Source organism: Hyla sarda, chromosome 9 (assembly GCF_029499605.1).
Source record: "Hyla sarda isolate aHylSar1 chromosome 9, aHylSar1.hap1, whole genome shotgun sequence".
NCBI classification, from domain to species: domain Eukaryota; kingdom Metazoa; phylum Chordata; class Amphibia; order Anura; family Hylidae; genus Hyla; species Hyla sarda.
Genome location: NC_079197.1, coordinates 88,155,501 through 88,177,123, shown reverse-complemented (window position 1 = coordinate 88,177,123; position 21,623 = coordinate 88,155,501). Strand labels below are relative to the sequence as shown.

The 21,623-nt window shown below is 42.4% G+C and overlaps 1 protein-coding gene across 1 annotated transcript in view; it reads right to left on the bottom strand.

The window, feature by feature from the left end:
• Positions 1-20,906, bottom strand: part of TMEM255A (transmembrane protein 255A) — a 54,523-nt gene extending 33,617 nt beyond the window's left edge. Inside the window, exons 1-3 of the mRNA XM_056537951.1 lie at positions 20,667-20,906; positions 778-920; positions 296-358 (exon numbers count right to left, since the gene is read on the bottom strand). Coding sequence (XP_056393926.1) covers positions 296-358; positions 778-920; positions 20,667-20,721 — 261 coding nt within the window. The 5' untranslated portion in view covers positions 20,722-20,906. The remainder of the gene's footprint in view (positions 1-295; positions 359-777; positions 921-20,666) is intronic.
• Positions 20,907-21,623: the final 717 nt, after the last annotated feature.

The following is a 21,623-nucleotide window of genomic DNA, read 5'->3' as shown; positions in this document are numbered from 1 at the left end:
CAAGAGTACTGTATAGTTACACAATTTTTGCTATTCTTTATGCTACATCAATGCAAAACCCACTGCCACACTTATCAGCATGGTAGCAAAACCAGTGATAATACTGCAACATGTGAATATATATCTAACATGAGACGTGAATAACAGTATGATACAGGGAGTAAAAGAAGAGGGCCCAGTATAACAAGGATGTTCTATATTTGATCATTTTGTCTCGGGAAAGAAATAAAAACGTGAAATTACATTTATTTTAAGAATATAGTTACTTTATATTTTACAGTCTTTTTGCACTTACCATCTGTCTTTTATTCTCTATTAAATTAGATCCAATTATTCCGAGTATGGATCCAAATCCAAGCTGAAGAAAAAGACGACAGCAGTTTTATATGTACAAATTGCTAATTCTTAAGAATTCAGGATAAAACTACATAGAGCAAAACATTTCTGTCCAGTCCAATCTTTATGTTTAAGCTATACTGTTACCCAAGCTAAAATGTACAGTATAGCAGTCCATGCATCAATATTATGTATAGAACACAAGGCAGACATTTCAATATTACCCCTCCAAGAAAAGGAGAATTAATCCCACATTTGCCAATAATTGCCTACAATACTAGACAAGCGATTACCCATAATGAATGAGGATATAATAAAGAGGATTAAGTAACTAGAGATGCCAGTACATAAGGAATCAGAAATTCAACTAAATTGTGATGCAAAGTTTATTACAACCTATTACAATTATAGAAAATAATAACTATAAAACATTTGACTTACTATTACACCAGGATAGTAGCCTCCCACAGTGACATTTTCAGTTCTAGTTGTTGCAGCCAGACCCACAGTTAAAATTAATATGGATACCAGGAAAAGTGTCACAGTAACAAATACAGAATTTCTTCTTCTTTTATTAAAAGAGCCTACAATACAATAAAAGGACTAATGTAACGGAAAACATACAGCATTCTTGCAGGATTGACAAGTTGACAAATGAAAGTTTCTTTCTAAAGGAAAGGACTTTAAAAAAGTCATTTGAGAAGATCCTAGTAGCTCCCAGCCAAGCAAGAATCATTTGACTCAAAAAGCTGCTGTGACAGTTTAAAAAAAATAAAAAATAAGTGAAAACCCAGACTTAAAGGGGTACTCCGGTACTCATATCAACTGGTGCCAGAAAGTTATACAGATTTGTAAATAAATTCTATTTAAAGCCTTCTAGTAGTTATCAGCTGTTGTATGCTGCAGAGAAAGTTGTGTAGTTCTTTTTAAGTCTGACCACAGTGCTCTCTACTGACCCCTCTGTCTGTGTCAGGAATTGTCCAGAGCAGGAGAGGTTTGCTATGGGGATTTGCTTTTACTTTGGACAGTTCCTGACACAGACAAAGGTGACAGCAGAGAGCACTGTTGTCAGACTGGAAAAAATGTACTCAACTTACTCTGTAGTATAGAGCAGCTGATAAGTACTGGAAGGATGTTTATATAGAAGGAATTTACAAATTTGTTTAACTTTCTGGAACCAGATCTGTGAGTCACTTGTGTTTCTGGAGGGACGTGTGAGAAGGAGGGGTGGAAGAACTAAGCTACAACAACTGCAAGTAGCAAGTCTGTTTTTGAGGAATTTTGTGAATTATACACCTATGGTTTTGATATAAGAATCTATTAAGTGCACTGACCTCTGCAGCCTGATTGAAAGTTGGTTATTACCAATAGTCATGGATGGAAATAAGCAAGAGATTTACTAAACAGTGGGGAAGAGAGGTCTCTTACCCTGAGCAAGTTGAAAGAGAAATATCAGCTAAAGAGAGTAAGCTTCTGCAATGCACCTTATAGTACAGAAATAAAGTTATCCATAAAGCACAGAAAAAAACACTCCTATGCCAATAAATAAAATGTGGGAACAAAAAAGACCATTAGTACTATAAGACAATACAATGGCTGATATAGCATGGTATAAACAATTGCATAAACATCTTGCAACTTTACTTTTTATTTGAAAATCTGCACATTAAGTAGAACAAGAACTCCACTGTGCCTATAACTTCTGCAACTCCACATTCCAATACAGCAGTACAATAAAAAATAAACCTTGAAAACCTTACAGCAGGATGTCCCAAGCAGTATGCCCCCAACTGGTGCAAAACTACAATTCCCAGCTGGAGGCACACTGGTTAGGGACACTGCCTTACAGCATGGAAGTTCTATGCCAGTGTGTCAGCGGCGGTCTCCAAGGGTGCCGCAGGACCGTCCAGTCCCAAAGCTGCCACTGGTCACTGTTCTTAAGTGGCCACAGTCCATGCTGCCTGATCTTGAACTGGCACAGGCCAGGTGCGTGATGATGGAGTGATTAAGGGGTTAATGAAATGGTACAGGGGTGATGAAGGGGGTTAAATAAGTGGCATAGGGGGTGATAAGTGGCATAGGGGGTGATAAGTGGGGGGGGGGTGATGAATTGACACAGGGGGTAATGAAGGGGATGATGAAATTGCAAAAAGGGTGATGAAATGACACAGGGGGGTAGCTGCCACATTTGTAACACTAATACTGGTATGACGTTGAGCATTGCAGGGCGCAATGTGGTAAGTGTCGTTGGTGGTATGGCAAAGGGTCTGTCACCAATCTATGTATGTCTAAAAAGAATGTTGACATGAAAAGTTTGGAAAGTTCTGTTCAGTGCAGTTAATTATTTACTATAGGGAACACTTTGCATATGACTATGTTTTACAGTGGTTTACTTTAATAAACTAAACATCCACCTTAAAATATTTAATCACTCAGAAAAAACTGCAAATGTAACAAAAGCGATGCACTTTATCTTCAAGAATTATTAAGAACATAAAAACTGGCACATAGAATAATCTGCATTTACCTAACTACTGGATCTTGGAAATATTTCTGCAAAGCATTTAGAAGTGTGATTAATATCAATCTACCATGAGTATAAAGTACAAGACGTCAGAGTTCAGCAAAACAAACAAAAAAAAACTATGATGTAACATTATACCCAACAGCTAAGGCAGCAGTCACAAAGCAAAACATATGTGCAATCTGTCACACACAACAGTTTTAGGATATGATTTGTTTGTAGAGTCATCTACTATTTAGGATTTGAGACATTGAAAAAAATTTGACAATTGACAAATCAGTTGCAGTCGATCATGACTTACAATAAACTCATTGCTGGAAAAGTTGCTTCCAAAAAATAACAAAAAACATGTATTATATATTGTTGTGACATAAATTCAACTAGGGTTTGAAGTTGTTCTGCAGGATTATTCGCCCATGCCGACAGGATAGCTTATCCCAGTTGCCACACATTAGATTGAGCTACTGATATACTCTTAGCAGCCTACTCTAACCCAAAGACGTTCTAAAGCAGGGGTCTCCAAACTACGGTCTGCGGGTCACATTCGGCCCGCCCCAAGCTTCTTCCAGGCATGCAGCTTCTTGCCACTGACCTGGGAGGGGGGTGCCAAGTGATTTCTGAAGAATTAAGATATTAAGATTGTGAAGGCCATGGAAGAGAGGAACACTCTCTCATGTTCCTAGAACCAATCCAAAACAATACACCTCTTGTGGCATTGTTCGACATTGGGTAAACAGCAGCCATAAAAGGGATATATGTTTGGACAATAGATAGGGCTCATGTAGTTATTGTGGCCGACCATGTTCATCCCTTCATCTTGATAAGTCAACAGTCTGCTTTATCTATATAATGTGAATATTTTTAATGCATGTGCTGCTTGTAGTAGACACTGTTACATATAACAACCCAGCTCATTATGGATCACAAATACTGATACAAAATACTGACCCAAACGCTGCCATGTGAAAGGGTCACAGTGTATACAGCTTTTAAATAAATATGTCACGTATGTCTTAACACTTTAGCATTTTTCAGTAATGCCCACAAACAGAAAACTGTCTGCTCCTGTAAATATAATCACATAAGTGGGAGATCAATTGATGCTTCACTTGAATGTGAAAATATCATTGACTTGTTGTTGCCTGGGATAAGTGCACAATCATGTCATTCTGGTATTTTCAGCTGTCTGGAAGCTTCCTGACTCTGCCGACTGGATCATGTATTAGGTTGCAGCAGGTGGTTGTAGCTTCAGTCTTTGCAGTTTGCTACAACACAGGAAAACAACCTATATATATGTTAATATGCTTAAACGTGTCTTCCAGCCCCAGAAAAACAAATGCTAGTTCACTCAGGGTGATATACAAATAGAAAAGAAACAATACTCACCTGTCCCACTCTCCAGCAGATTCTGGTCCCTGACGCTCACCGATGCTTCCTGGATTATGTGGCATGTCGTCACCCACTGGAACTGCCTATTTAGCCAGCCAATGACCAAAGAGGGTTTCAGAGTGTACTAATCAAACTAGGTACAGAAGGCACAAGGGCAATACTACTGTATTAAACAAACTGACATGGAAAAGGAGAGAGTAAGGAAGAAGAAAGGCCAGGGTGGTACTTGCATATCTATATATTGGTGGTTGACAGTGACTAAAATATTTAAAGTGTTACTCCAATAGTTTTTTTTTATTTTCCCATCTTGCAGCCCATAACATGATAATCATCTGTGAAAACGTCATTGTATTTGTGCCATAAATACCTAAATACCTTTTCTGAGGGACTGATTCTATTGATCCCAACAAACATTAATACGCACTGTGAGCAAGAGCCTTCCACTGATTTCCAAGGTAACTGTACCCAGAGCCATTACATTCTACGGCAATGGGTCTCGCACTAGGCATGGTTTCCAAGAAGACGAGCAGGAGGCTCCAGCACATATTAAAATTTGCGGTAACCGGGAGAAACATCCCCTCAAAAAACGTATTTAGGGTAGAGTCATACGAGTCATATTTTGCTGTGTAATTTCTGCAGCTGATTTTGCTATCCATTAAAGTCAATAGGTAGGGAAATATGCAGCAGCAAATATGCAGGAAAATACGGCAGGTGTGACCCTACCCTTGTGGTGCAAATTTTTTAATATGCAGATAGAGGTAATCAGCTAACCCATGTATAGTTTCCCCTGTGACACGGACGGTGCTGGGCAACACACGTTAACTTCTTTGACTGTAACTTCTTGTACCCAGTTACAGCATGAAGAAAAATTCTGGAGCAAACATTACTGCTCTAATAAGTAAAATGCGTAGTGTAGTCTAAGAGGACAGAAATATTCATGTCTTACAATTTGGAAGGTGATGTAATTAATGGTAGAGGAGGGATTACAGGACCAAGACAGGTTATCAAGATTAGGGTTATTTAGTTTGGAGAAAAGACGTCTTAGGGACAATTTGTTTACAATGTACAAATATATGAATGGACAGTACAGAGATCTTTCTAGTGGTCTTTTTATACCTAGGCTGGTAACCATGACAAGGTGACATCCTTTACATCTAGAGGAAAGAAGGTTTCACCATCATCGTACACAGGGATTCTTTACTGTTAGAGCAGTGAGACTATGGAACTCTCTGCCACATGATGTGATGTCTGACTCTATAAACAAGTTCAGTGAGGCCTCTGTTATGGGGCAATTGGCATCTGCCTAATAGGGGGATTTTCCTCTGGATCAACACAGTAGGGTTTGTGGTTGAACTTGATGAACTCCTGTCTTTTTTCATCCTTATAAACTATTTATGTAACTAGGTATCAGGCATCTCTTGCTCCTACCAAGGTGCTAAAAGGCCCCAACATCACTGCATTACCAAATCTCTGAACACGCAAGTTAGCAAAATAAGTATGGCTAGCAATACTATTATGATTTTAGCAACTCCTACTGTGTTGATCCAGAAATAGGCAATAATAAAAAAAACTCTGCCAATTGCCCCATAACAGAGGAAAAGTTCATTCCCAACTCCAATATGGCACTCAGAATAAATCCCTGGATCAAAATTCTATTGCCATAAATCTAACATCAGTAACTTGTAATATTATATTTTTCAAAAAAAACATCTGTACTATGAACCAGGCCTTATAAGTCTAGTTTCCAGGATCTCTTTTTTTTAGCCCACATTGGCACAACATTTGCTAAGCTCCAGTTCTGTGGAACAATCCCTGTCATATAATCTTTAAATATAAGGAATAAGGGTTTCAACCATAGGAGTAATCTCTACATCCACCTAAAATAGTGGTTCTCAACCTTTTTTGCCTGAGTACTCCTTGACAGCCCATTCTCAAAAAATTGTACCCCCATAATTTTGTAATGATTATAGTATAATTCATATTCTTTACTTTCCTCTATAACAGGCCCCCTGTTCCTCTCCCTATCTCCCTAGGTGACGTCTTGTCTAACCGGAGTTGTTTATTTTTCTTTTCTTCACTATCTGGCCTGGACCGCCATTAAGATTTCTCCCATACAAGCCAAACAAACATTTTGGGCTCCTTTATGCACCTATTAACAAACTCCCTATGTTTATTGTCACACACAGTAATAGTACCCATTGTTAGGGCCCCTGTGCCCCCAAATATAGCTGTAGGCCCCCAAACTGCCCCCCAATATAGTTGTAGGCCACCATACTGTGCCACTTTGCTGCTCTACTGCTCCTCTGGTCTGGGGACCTATTGATATGGCTCATAGCAGTAAGTCCCTGGTCTGCAGGGGCAAAAGAGCGAGAAAGCTGATGGTACCTCCTGCCCACAGCAGTCCAGTGCCCGTGCTTCCCTTTGCTGTCGTCCTGCTCTGCTCCTCAGTGAAGGGACGTCAGCCTACCATTCCTTTCCAAGTGTTCCAGACCAGTAACCAGTGGCTCTGGCTGCCATTACTGATTGTTTTCAATTACCCCTGGAGAACTGCTAAGTACCCCTGGGGGTACTTGTACCCCAGGTTGAGAACCACTGACCTAAAGCATAGCAGCCACTATTAACACATTTTAGGACCTAGAAAATATATTTTGAACCCATCCGGAAATAGACCTGAAAGAGTTAAGGGTGATCAATTGGCATTGGGATACCACTAAAGGGGTTGTCCGACGATACAAAATGATTAAAAAGTGTTTTTATTTTATTTATTTTTACTTTGCACTGGGGAAATATTCTGTCAGTTACATATTTTGAAACCTACAAGCAATGTTGTTTGACACTTCCAGCTTTAAAGCATTCTCCAAAGCTAAAAACACTTAAGTCTTTTTCTTAGTCCCTTCAGAGGTGAATGGAGAACACACACACACAAATATACTCTACTGTAAATGCATCTACTGTACATCCATGTGTTGTATAATAAGGGACATTCTTGTTGCGTTCCATTCAGAGATAGAAGCCAACAAATTGGTATAACAATCCAATTGGTACTGGTAATAAAATGTAAAAAAACTATTGGAACATGCAGAGGGTGATGTTATACAAAGTGATTTAGCTAGCCAGTGGTGGAAACCAAGACAGACAGGCACAAAGCTGGTAGTCGTATGTAGGATCGACAGCAATAACTACTTTTTTATATTAGTATGCCACCAAGATGTGTTTAAAACAGGTATAAGATGCTTCATAAATAAGTTTTAACATGAACTGAGGAAATCCTGTATGAATACTTGCCATATCTTCCATAACTAACACAATGAGGTGATACAACCACTAAGTATCTATTTAGATTAAAAAGAATATTCAAGCTATTGGTATGTGAGGTAAAACACGATAAATATTTATATATAACATAAATTTTTCAATTTAACTTGAGCCATTTCTGGTAGGCGAGCTTTTTATCTGAATGACCTCTCAACTAAGTAAGAAGTCTTGTAAAAATACTGCTGATAACAAAGAAATGGGGGTCCGGCAACTCATAGTTAGACGCTAGCTGCTAATCGGCTTGAGATCCGTCCATGGGGCAGGGATAAGTGCGGGAAGCTCAGGAGGCGATTAACCGGTTGATTTCGTGCAAAAGCACTTCGTCCGGCCTCATGAGGCCGGACGAAGTGCTTTTGCATGAAATCAACCGGTTAGTCGCCTCCTGAGCTTCCCGTACTTATCCTTGCCCCATGGACGGATCTCAAGCCGATTAGCAGCTAGCGTCTAACTATGAGTTGCCGGACCCCCATTTCTTTGTTACCAGCAGTATTTTGTTTGCATTGTTTCTGTCCTGGCACCACTGTTACGCAGGACATTTTGAATGTACATGGACTACCACTATAGTTTGATATCTGTGAGACCTCTATTATTGACTTTGCTGCATTTTTTCAGTATACCGTTAGGTGCCACTGCCACTATCTATTTCTACTTTATATAAGTCTTGTAAAAATGTTTTATCTTTTTGTATTGTAATAATTACATAAATATGGAGCAGTTAAAGCCCCCCTTGAATGAGCCAGGGCATTTCATCTACAATTTCATGCCTGATGCATTTATTATCATCTCTACAATTCAAAGACTGACAGCAGTATCATCAGTACTGACGAAAGCCTCTACAGAAATAGACTCAGCATAAAGACATGCACTAAAGGATCAGACTGTCAAAGGTTTATCATTTATATTGATAAATGACAGGATTTTTTGTATATATTTAATCTAGAAAATTTAGTAGGAAAAATTAGAAAATGTTGCCAAAGGATTACGGATTTGTCACACACATTTTATTAATATGCAATACTTATTGAGACCACTCTGCTACAATGTACAGTAGTGTAAACCTTGGCCACAAAAGTGAGTACACACCTAAGTAGAAATGTCCAAACTGAGCACAAAGGCCGACATTTATCATTGTCTTTAGACAGTTTTTTGGGGTCTAGAAAAGGCACAAGCAGGGTTTATTTCCGCCTTTTGGTTTACACATTTCTGCTGATTTTGAGTTGTAATCCACCGATTTAGAAAATTCACGATATGGAAGGGTTTTATGAACTGCGCCTTTTTGTGAAAAAGCACAAAAAAAGGTGCAAAGCCACTGAAAAGTCTCTAAAACTAGACCAGCTAGTCACGCACCCTCCCATAGGCTTACATTGAGGGGTGGCTGTGATGTCACAAGGGGGCGGAGTTGTGATGTCGCAATACTCCTGTCCCATGGTTGTGAGTCTTCAGACACGGATCGATCATAACTTCGTGCAGCTGAGAAAGGTGGGTGCTGCATGAGAGATTGTGGGGGTCCCCAGTAGCGGGACCCCCGCAATCAGACATCTTATCTTCTATTCTATGGATAGGGGATAAGATGTCTTAGGGCCCGAAGTACCCCTTTAAGCACTGAAAGGTTTGGAAAGTCACACTAATGATCACATATAAGTTATTATAGATGCAGCTGCACTGAAATAAAACCAATTGCTCTGTAGGACTAGTGATAGTAAGTGTGCATGATATGGCCAAAAAACCCAGAGTTGGGATTATCTGGCATTTAAAAATGTATGGCCTATCCACAGGATAGACCATCAATATAAGAATGGCAGGAGTTTAAATCCTGGCACACCCACTGACTAGATGTTTGAGGAGGCTTCAGGCTGGATTTTACTTATGGTAATGTACTCTTAATGGTAATAATGGTGCAAGATACCACAGCATTGTCCTGTTCGCTTGAATGGGAGACCAATGCAATATCTAGGATGGATAACCCCTTTAAATTTCAGGTAAGATCCATCAGCCATGTAATGTGTTCGGGAGAAAACATTTTCATCAAGGAAAACAAGGATTAGCATATTGCATTTTACCATGCCCAATATGTTGTTCCACTGGGAGTTCAGCCACTCTCAACTGGTTATCCCCCATCTCCCAGTTAAAGACTATAAAGGTTTACAAAAAATGGGTAGATAGCTATTGGTTAACACCTATCGCCTGTATATGGCTGGATGGTTGGGGTCCTAGTAACAGAAGCCTGGTGAGTCCTTGTTTTACAGGGAAAATTAAGTATTATACAGCACCAAATTTACATTCCATTTAATGCACTTTAGGCTAGGTCCACACCCCAGCTAAGCTTTTACCTTTTTCCACTCCATCAGACTCCATTAACTTTACTGGGAATCATCTAGTTTCAGTCATGGTGCCTGGCATTTTACCAGACAAGATAGTTCTGTGTAAATTTGTCTGACATTTTAGAATTCAGAATTTGCAGACTTAAACCTAGCCATACTGTCCTAAAATACACATGAATAAGAATGGTGTAGGGCAGACAAACGTATGAAACGGAGATTTTGTGTATCTTCACTAAGCAATCTAACAGGCTTCATGGTCTAACGTGATGTTCCATATGTATGTGTGTACGTCTTAAAATAGAACAAATACAGAGAGGCAACTAATGAATGATAGGAGTAAAAGAATATAGTTCAATAGTTAATAAACACTGTGTGACAGGTCCTGTCAAGATCTATAACTTGAGATGCATTGTATATCATTATCAGGCTGCCTGGAAGCAACCAGATAATGTACTTGATTGGCAAAGGCTTCTGCACTTAATAACAAACTTTATTTATGAGGATAAGATGACTGACTGTTTTTGCAGCTGAATAATAAAAACATTTATGACAACAATGACACTGCAATAACCCTTATTTGGTATCTGCCACCTGATAATAAAGCTAAAGGCTATAGTAGACCTGCTGAGCAGATCATGAGAACAAGCATTGATCTCCTGCATTCACATTCAACCATCATGCAGGCAGGGCCACCCAAGCTATTGCTGAATGGTTTTGTGCAGCCCTTTCCTTATATTATTTACCGGTCACACATCCCTACAGCATAGATAGGTGTGCAGCCGACAAACAAGAATTGTTTAGCATGTTAACCATGCATGTTAACCCGTCTGGGACACAGGGCGTACAGGTACGCCCTGGCTCCCTAGGACTTAAAGGGGTACTCCGGTGCTTAGGCATCTTATCCCTTATCCAAAGGATAGGGGATAAGATGCCTGACCACGGGAGTCCCACCGATGGGGACCCCCGTGATCTTGCACGCGGCACCCCGCTTGTAATCAGTCCCCGGAGTGTGTTCGCTCCGGGTCTGATTACGGGCGATCACAGGACGGGCGGCGTGTGACGTCACACTTCAGCCCCCGGGTGACGTCACGCTCCACCCCTCAATGCAAGCCTATGGGAGGTGGCGTGATAGCTGTCACGCCCCCTCCCATAGGCTTGCATTGAGGGGCGGAGCTCCGGGGACTGATTACAAACGGGGTGACGCGTGCAAGATCCCGGGGGTCCCCAGTGGCGGGACTCCCGCGATCAGGCATCTTATCCCCTATCCTTTGGATAGGGGATAAGATGTCTAAGCACCGGAGAACCCCTTTAAGGACCAAGGGCATACCTGTACACCCGTGGGAATTCCAGTCCCCGCAGCTTGCCGGGCAGGAACCGGATCGGGATGCCTGCTAAAATCATTCAGCAGGCATCCTGTGACAGCCATTGATCGCCGCAAATCGCCGGTCAATTCAGACCGTCCATCTACGGCGATTCCGAGTCATACGGGTCTCCGCTGACCTGGAAAATAAGGGGGATTGGGGCTGTCCAAGACCCCACCGACCCCCCTGAAAGGATAGGAGTGAGGTGGCAGAGGTGCCACCCCTCCTCTCCCTGCTATTAGTCGGTCAGAAGTGACCGACCAATAGCAGCTCGGAGGCGAGGGGGGGGGGGGGGGGTTAAAGTTCGGTTCCCCTCCTCTGCCCACCCACGGTAGTTTGGGCAGAGCGGGGAACTGTGCTGGGACCGGCGACGTTGGTTACTTACCGGCGGCGATCCTCTCCCTGGTGCGGCGATCCTGCTGACAACGGAAGCCGGTGAGTTGTTGCCTAGCAACATCTGGAGGGCTACAGTTTGGAGACCACTATACAGTGGTTTCTAAACTGTAGCCCTCCAGATGTTGCAAAACTACAACTCCCAGCATGCCCACACGGCAGTTTGCTGTCTGGGCATGCTGGGATTTGTTTTGCAACATCTGGAGGGCCACAGTTTGGAGATCACTGTGCGGTTGTTTCTAAACTGTGGCCCTCTAAATCTTGCAAAACTACAACTTCCAGCATGCACGAATAGCAAACAGCTGTCTCCGCATGCTGGGAGTTGTAGTTGGGTACCTCCAGCTGTTGCATAACTACAGATCCCAACATGCCCTTCGGCGATCAGTACATGCTGGGAGTTGTAGTTGTGCAACAGCTGGAGGATCACTGGTTGTAAAATACTGAGTTAGGTAACAGAACCTAACTCACCGTTTTCCAACCAGTGTGCCTCCAGCTGTTGCAAAAGTACAACTCCCAGCATGCACGGTCTGTTAGTGCATGCTGGGAGTTGTAGCTTTGCAACAGCTGGAGGTATGCCCCCAGCCCCTCCCCCACCCCATGTGAATGTACAGGGTATAATCCCACGGTTGGGTTTACAGTAAGTTTCCTGCTTCAAATTTGACCTGTGGCAAATTTTCCGCCGAAGCTCAAACTCCTAGCAGGAAACTCACCGTAAACCCCCGCCCGTGTGAATGTGAGTGTACCCTAAAAACACTACACTGCACTAACACAAACACTTCATATACACACACGTACACTGTCCCTCCCCCCTCGTGCGGCAGTATTTCCAAAACGTAGCCTCCAGCTGTTGCAAAAAAAACAACGCCAAGCATTTCCGGACAGCCGCAGACTGTCCAGGCATAATGGGAGTTTAGCAACAGCTGGAGGCATCCTGTTTGGGAATCACTGGCGTAGAATATTTTTGGTAGCGGAGGCAATTGTAACGCTTGCATCCGAGTCCACCCCTATGCAAATCCCAAATTTAGGCCTCAAATGCACACGGCGCTCTCTCACGTCGGAACCCTGTCATATTTCAAGGAAACAGTTTAGGGCAACATATGGATTATTTCCGTACTCGGGAGCAATGGCATTACAAATTTTGGGGGACTTTTTCTCATTTTACCCCTTACGAAAAGGGGTCTACACCAGCCTGTTAGTGAAAAAAAATATAATTTTTTACACTAACATGCTGGTGTTGCCCCATACTTTTCATTTTCACAAGAGGTAAAAGGAGAAAAAGACCCACAAAATTTGTAACACAATCACTCCCCGTATGTGGACATAAAATGCTCTGCGGACGCACAACAAAGCTCATAAGTGAGAGTGCACTATGTACATTTGAGGCCTAAATTGGTGATTTGCACAGGGGTGGCTGATTTTACAGCAGTTCTGACAAACACAAAAAAATACCCACATGTGACCCCATTTTGGAAACTACACCCCTTATTACTGCACCCCTTATTACATTACGTGAGGGGTGTAGTTTCCAAAATGGGGTCACTTGTGGGTGGGGGGGGGGTGTCAATTGTTCTGGCACTATGGGGGCTTTGTAAACACACATGGCCCTCAATTCTCTCCAGAAGCCCAATGGCGCTCCTTCTCTTCTGAGCATTGTAGTGTGCCCGTTGAGCTCTTTACATCCACATTTGGGGTATGTTCTTACTCGTAAGAAATGGAGTTACAAATTTTAAGGGTATTTTTTCCAATTTTCCCTTGTGAAAGTGAAAAATTTAGGGTAACACCACCATTTTAGTGAAAAAAAATTTTGTGTTTTTTTCATTTTACCATCCAACTTTAACGGAAATTCGTCAAACACCTGTGGGGTGTTAAGGCTCACTGGACCCCTTGTTACGTTCCGTGAGGGGTGTCGTTTCCAAAATAGTAGGCCATGTGGGGTTAATTTTTGCTGTTCTAGCACCATAGGGGCTTCCTAAATGCGACATGCCCCCCAAATACCATTTCAGGAAAATTCACTCTCCAAATTCCCATTGTTGCTCCTTCCCTTCAGAGCTCTCTACTGCGCCGGCCGAACACTTCAAATCCACATATAAGGTATTCCTTTACTCGAGAGAAATTGGGTTACACATTTTGGGGGGCTTTTTCTCCTATTATCCCTTGTAAAAATTCAAAAACTGGGTCTACAAGAACATGCGAGTGTAAAAAATTAAGATTTTTAATTTTTTCCTTCACTTTGCTGCTATTCCTGTAAAAACCTAAAGGGTTAACAAACTTTATAAATGTCATTGTGAATACTTTGAGGGGTGTAGTTTCTTTAATGGGGTCATTTATGGTGTATTTATAATACAAAGGCCCTTCAAATCCACTTCAAAACTGAACTGGTTCCTGAAAAACTCCAATTTAGAAAATTTTGTGAAAAATTGGAAAATTGCTGCTGAACTTTGAAGCCCTCTGATGTCTTCCAAGAGTAAAGACAAGTCAACTTTATGATGCAAACATAAAGTAGACATATTGTATATGTGAATCAATATATAATTTATTTGAAATGTCTATTTTCCTTACAAGCAGAGAGCTTCAAAGTTAGAAAAATTCTAAATTTACAATGTTTTCATCAAACTTTGGAATTTTTCACCAAGAAATGTTGCAAGTATCGATGAAAATTTACCACTAACATGAAGTAGAATATGTCACGAAAAAACTCTCTCGGAATCAGAATGAAAAGTAAAAGCATTCCAGAGTTATTATTGCTTAAAATGACGCTCTGGTCCTTAAGGTGAAAATGGGCTTGGTCCTTTAGGGGATAATTTCACAGTGGCAATAAAATATTTGTTGGTCTATTTTGAAATTAAATTAGATACACGGTGGAATTTATATATTTATTTGTATCCATTGTGCCCAGGCTGCAATAAAACTAAATACATTTTAACTCACCTTCCACCGTTCCCGATAACGGTCTTCTGGCCCTAGTCTTCTTCTGATTCCTTAAAGGGGTACTCCGGTGAAAACCTTTTTTCTTTTAAATCAATTGGTGGCAGAAAGTTAAACATATTTGTAAATTACTTCTATTAAAAATTCTTAATCCAGTACTTATTAGCTGCTGAATGCTACAGAGGAAATTCCTTTCTTTTTGGAACACTGATGACATCACGAGCACAGTGCTCTCTGCTGACATCTCTATCCATTTTAGCAACCATGCGTAGCAGATGCATGCTAAGGGCAGCATGGTGGCTCATTGGTTAGCACATCTGCCTTGCAGTGCTGGGAACTTGGGTTCAAATCCCACTACGGACAACAATAAATAAAGCGTTATTATTATAATAAAATCAGCAGAGAGAACTGTGCTCGTGATGTCATCAGAGAGCATTCCAAAAAGAAAATAATTTCCTCTGTAGTATTCAGCAGCTAATAAGTACAGGAAGGATTAAGATTTTTTTAATAGAAGTAATTTACAAATATGTTCAACTTTCTGCCACCAGTTGATTTAAAAGAAAAAAGGTTTTCACAGGAGTACCCCTTTAAGCCTGATGCTCCACACTGCGATCGGCTTATCGCCAGCCGCAGCGATGTCCCACCTCGGCTGGTGATACGTTGAGCGCAGTGTCATGTTACTGGCCCAGGCAGTAGGGAGAAGGCCGGCCCAGACTCCTTACATGACACTGCGCTCAGCGTATGACCGGCCAAGGAGGGACATCGCTGTTGCCGGTTATAAGCTGATTGCAGTGTGACGCGCTGGGCTCCAAGATGCAGAAGAAGACCGGGGCTAGAAGACCAATATCAGCACCTCAGGGAGCGACAGAAGGTGAGTTACAGTTTGTTGTTTTATTTTTTTGCAGCCCGGGGCACAATTGATAAAAAAAAAATCCTGCTGGATATATCCTTTAATGATACCACCAGTAAGAAGCAAATTAAGTTAGGGTACACAGGCCTGTTAGGAAAGTCCTTTAATACTGCTAACCTTGAGGGGAATAACAGAACCAGGCAAGAAAATCTGCCCAATGCTTTAATAGGACAGCAGTATGAATCTATCAGCCTCATTGACATATGTCAGTGTGTGTGGATAACTGAGTACATTCCCCTTTAATTAACCTTTACTAATACATTGTACAGTAACTCTCTACAATACATGTCATCCTATCTTCCAGTGGAGACAAAAGTGCTTTCGTGGTAGCCAACACAACCCTGTCTTTATCTGTGCAGACAGAAAACAGGTACAATGACAGTGCCAGGGAGAACAACAGAGGAATTTAATTTATACTGTATATGCATGTCTCCCATATTAACCAAATCGTTCCTGCTTGTAAAGAGACAATTTATCTAATAGGAACACATAAGGGAATAGCAGGTAATACAATTTTTTAATACACAAGTGAATATTTACCACAAGTGAAGTAGTAATAACCATGTGGGTGATATTGAATGGTTAAATAACGATCAGTATGGCAATACAACATCAGACCCCTGGATGGACGTTCTTTTCTATATACATTTGTGGTATAGGAATATGATTTATCAAAACCATAAAATGATCTATTTTAAGACTAGCCAGAGGAGAAACAAAAAGCTTTCAATTATGCTAAAGCAAACCGTAAAGTGTCAGACACCATATTGGAATGCTCATGGACCCCATAAAAGCCAGTGGGGTCTGTCAGGTACCGATCAGCATATTGACTTGTTGCTGTCCATACAGTAGGTACATCAGCCTGTCGGGGATTATGGGGGAAACTAATTAACAGACTTAAGAGTCGCAAAAACTGTGACTTTTCGGCAGGGTTATTCCACCCTTACTTTTGAAAAAGTGGAAGGGGCTTCACTTAAAAGAGGTAGACACCCCCCATGACTCAAAGATACATTATTTACCTTCAGTAACTTAGCAAACAAACTTTAGTATCTCAAACACATTAAAAAGGCACACATGGCATGGGTAGAATGGGTATTAAGTCACCTACATCATGCTGCCAGCAGTTGTACTTTGAACAAGCTGCTAAGAGATTTTCTTTAAAGGGGTACTCCAGCCCAAAGGATAGGGGATAAGATGTCTGATCACAGGGGTCCTGCTGCTGGGAACCCTGCTATCTCACATGCAGCACCCACCTCTGGGAGCTGCACGCAACACTGCAGCCTCGGAGTCTGCCGGGTCATGACTATGGGGCCGGAGTATCGTGATGTCACGACTCTGCCCCCATGTGACATCACCCCCCGCCATGATGTCACGCCATGTGCACAGTGCAGCAGAATCCCATTATATTCAACAGGACTCTGCTGCAGCGGAAATTCCGACATGTGAACCTAGCCTAAGGCTAGGATTACATATGTCTGGTGTCCAGCATACGTGAACTCAGTCTGAACTCAGCCTAAACTTTGACATTAGTTGTCTTCAGTTGTGTAGCATCGGGCATTATTGTTTCTGAATGGCAGACAGGGGAATGCAGCAATATGATGGCTAGTCCAACCATCTGCGGTCCAAAAGGAGACATCAAATGAATGATGTGGATCGGTTCTAGCATTAGTTTTCCTCCAACGCATTTTCTACAGAGCTGGAAGGAAAAGATGCCAGACATTGGACATATGTAAAGAAGGTCTAAAAGAAATCTGTCATCAGTGTCACCTCCACTAACTTGTTGGTACAGGCATTTAGTACAGGTAACATAGGCAGGGTTCCAAAGGCTTCCACGGGCACATTGACTTCACTGCTCAGCTCATAAATATGTATATCCTCCCTCTGCCTCTTTGCTTTGTTTTATGTCCTACTGCACATGTGCCCCTTCTTGGCTACAACAGCTACAATCTAAATTTACCGATCAGTACGTTTTTGGAGGAAACCTATGCAAACAAAGGAAGAACATACAAACTATTTGCAGATGTTGTCCTTGGTGGGATTTGAACCTAGGGCCCCAGCGCTGCAAGGCAACAGTGCTAACCACTAAGACTCTAAGCTGGCAGTTTTCCTTTAACCGCACCAGGTACCACATACAGGTACGCCCTCGCATCCTGGAACTTAAGAACCAAGGGCATATCTGTACGCCCTGGTCCTGTTAACAGGGTTTAAACTGTTCTCACGAGCTACGGGCAGCCAGGAACCACAGCTAATGCCAGGCACCGCCAATCAGGCCGATGCCCGGCATTAACCCTTTAGACGCCGTGATCAAAGTTAAACGCGTAATCTAAAATATATATATTATATAACGGTGCCAGTAGCTCAGTGGAGCTGATCGGGTCATCCACAGCATCATCGGGGTCCCGATCAGCTGAGTGAACGACGGTAGGGTCCTCACCTGCCTCCTCATCATCCTCGTCGTGTTATTGGCACTCTGCAGGCTAGAGCAGCAGAGTGCCAATAACACTGATCAATGTTATGCTATGGCATAACATTGATCAGTATATGCAATTAGAAGATTGCATGTTGTAGCCCCCTATGGGAGCTAAAGAAATAAAAAAAAAGCATAACAAAAGTTAATTAACCCCTTCCCTTTTAAAAGCTTAAATAACCCCCTTTTACCATTATTTAAATAAAATGATGTAATAAAAAAATTAAAATCATATGTGGTACTGCCGCGTGGGTAAATGTCCGAACTATTAAAATATAAGGTTAGCTAAACCACATGTCGATGGCGTATAGGTAAAAATCCAAAATTGTGCACTTTTGGTCACTTTATATACCATAAAAGAACTAATAAAAAGCGATCAAAAATAGCCCTGTATGCGGAAAAATAAAAATATTATAGGGGTCAGAATTTGACAATTTTAAACATACAAATTTTGGTGCATGTAGTTATAATTTTTTTAAGTAGTAAAATAAAATAAAACCTACATACAGGGATGTGGAAATCCTATTGCCGGACGCCCGAGACATGTAGTTCCGGCCGCCGGGCAGGTGAATTTTTCATAGCTTTAGCCCTGTATCGGGAAGCAGGGCCTGACCGACTTCCCCCTTTTTTTTTTTTATATATATATTTTTTAATAATACCAGTGTGAGGTGCAGGAGTGGACGCAGACTTGCATGGGATGCAAGTCTGCACCTCACACCGGCACTCAGGGTGTACAGAGCGGGCTCCTGACTCAAACCCGCTCCATACTTGGCAGCTCTCGACTGATTTCAGTAGCTGGGGGCCGCCGCTAATAGCCCGGCATGTTTAAATATTGCCACGGCCGGCTGTTAACTCTTTAGATGGTGGTGACAGCGGTGTCTAAAGGGATCTTTTAACCATCCCTGGTGGTCTAGTGTAGCAGCGCGATCGCGCGGGGGGGGGGGGGGGTCAATCCCCTGTGGAGGTTGCCAGAGGGCTTAACTCTGCATTCATGGATGCCCCCATGGATCTGCATTTGATTGAGCCAGGCTCAACCAAATGAACACCGATCAATGGAAACCAATAGAACTGCATTGATCTGTATGAGCAATCTAAATGATTCCTCCTTAAAAAAAAGTGTATTTAAAAAAAAAAAAAAAAGTTTAATAAAAGTTTAAAAACACCCATTAACCCCTTCAAAGTTCATATCACCCCCTTTTCCATATAAAAATATGTAAACATAATAAAAATAAACATAATTTGGTATTGGCACGTGTGTAATTGTCCGAACTATTAAAAAATAAAATTTTATATCCTGTACGGTAAATGGTGTTAACATAAAAAAAAAAAATTCCAAATCACAGAATTGCGTTTTTATGTTTATAACATCATATCCCAGAAAAAAATTTAAGGAGAGGCAGCGTTCGTTTTTTTTCAATTTCCCCTCACAAATATTTTTTTTCGTTTCAGAGCATAAGCTATGGAAAAATATAAGGTGTCATTATAAAGTATACTTGGCCCCGCAAAAAACAAGCTTGCATTAAGGGGCGGAGGCGTGACGTCACACGCCGCCTGCCCCGTGGTCGCCGGTAATCATACCCGGAGCGAACATGCTCCGGGGACTGATTTTATCTGGGGTGCTGCGTGCAAGATCACGGGGGTCCCCAGCGGCGGGACTCCTGCGATCAGGCATCTTATCCCCTATCCTTTGGATAGGGGATAAGATGTCTAAGCGCTGGAGTACCCCTTTAAGGGTTTAATCAGATTGTCTATAATAAATAAAGACCACTGCAAGATCATGTTTTGTCAGCTGCTGCTCATACATGGATAATATAGCTTAGCTTTTGACCTTTTAAACCGCTTTTATAAAAAAAGGAATTGGTGGTTGTCTGTGCAAATGTCTCTGTGTTGGGTATACTATGTTACAGTTTGGCTACAGCAGTGTTTTCCAAACAATGCGTCTCCAGCTGTTGCAAAACTATGACTCTCAACATCGTTATGTAGTTATGCAACAGCTGGAGGCACATTGTTTGGAAAAGATTGAGCTACACCTTCTAATGTGCTGCATATGTCACCTCCAAAGATGACAAACACCTATGATACATAAGGTGCAAGAAGTGGTGCAGAGATGACAGTACAACTAGGACATACCATAACAAATGCTGCTAAACCAACCATCTGCCCTGCCAACACTATGAGACAAATATATATATATATATATATATATCCCCAACACCATATTGTTCCATTCATGTTTTTATAAACGGAAATAGTGATCAGAAGAAGCAGTAAACACCAATGTCAGCTGCACTTCCAGCCTGTGAAGCTAGAGGACTTCTGCACATGCAGTATATAAATACAGTAATATCCCTGCTATGACGTCATTACAATACCAGATCAACACTGACTTTACATGCCAGGCATGAGAGATGGCACAAAGGATAGGCAGAGTCAGGCTCCTCAAGGAGAAATTCTAAGACCCAGTCCATACCGTACAGCAGTGTTTCCCAAACAGTGTGCCTCCAGCTGTTGCAAAACTACAACTCCCAGCATGCCCGGACAGCCGAAGGCTGGGACTTGCAGTTTAGGCACAGCTGGAGGCACCCTGGTTGGGAAACACTGCTGTACACCCATCCCGGCACGTAAAGGGTGCTGCTGACGTCACCTTCCAGGGTGCAAACACCACCACAACAATATGCATGCAAGGCGTAGGGGGCGCCGCAGGCAGGTGCCAGGCTGCACTCACCCGTGGAATCTGCAGCGGAGATGTCAGTGCGCTGGGACGCCTGCTGAGTCAGCATGCTGCAGGGCTCACTGTCCCGCTACCGGGCAGCACTAAGGAGCTCCGGGAGAATGCAGAACTGCACTGGGAATTGGATGGGCGCATAGCATCCATAGGGGCTGGAGGGCACACCGAGCCTCACCGCCGCCTCCTCAGGCACAGTCCCATGGTAGAAGCTAGAGTCGAGTGCTTTGGTGGGGATCACGTGATCCGAGCGAAAGGGGCGGGGCTTAGTTATCCAAAAGCTCACAGTAGGGTGAAGAGAGGTCTGCTTGTGTGTGGTGGAAGGTGCTAAGGGGGCTGAGAACTAGTGATGGAGAGTCAGGAAGGTTCATTTGGAGTGATTCACTGAGATTAATCCATTTATTAACCAATTTTAACCAGTTCCTCTGTTCTCAGTCAGAAAAGGAGGGGTGGGGGTTGTGACTCCTCAGTAACTACTTCCCAGTCGCTCCCCTCACTGTAGTCTATTAATGTCCGCTGTGCATGAGGCTTATAATAGGATATAGAAGAGGGGGGACCGGTCAGCAGTGTGGGAAGCAGTTGTGGTGATGTCACACCCTGCATCTCCGATTGGCCACACCCCCTTCTATTATACCGTGGTCCCTCAACATACGATGGTAATTCGTTCCAAACGAGCCATCGTTTGTCGAATCCATCGTATGTTGAGGGATTCATGCAATGTAAAATATAGGAAGCTGTACTCACCTGTCCCCGCCGCTCCGGACCGCGGTGTCCCCGGGCCTCCTCTGGGCTCTCCTGGTCTTCTCCGGTCCTCTGCTGGGCTCTCCTGGTCTTTTCCGGTCCTCCGCTGTCTTCTCCGGTCCTCCACTGTCTTCCGCAAGGCCTTACTGGGCCTACGTAGCTACGTCATTATGCCGCTGCGTACGCCATTCCTATTGGACGACGGGACGGCGTGCG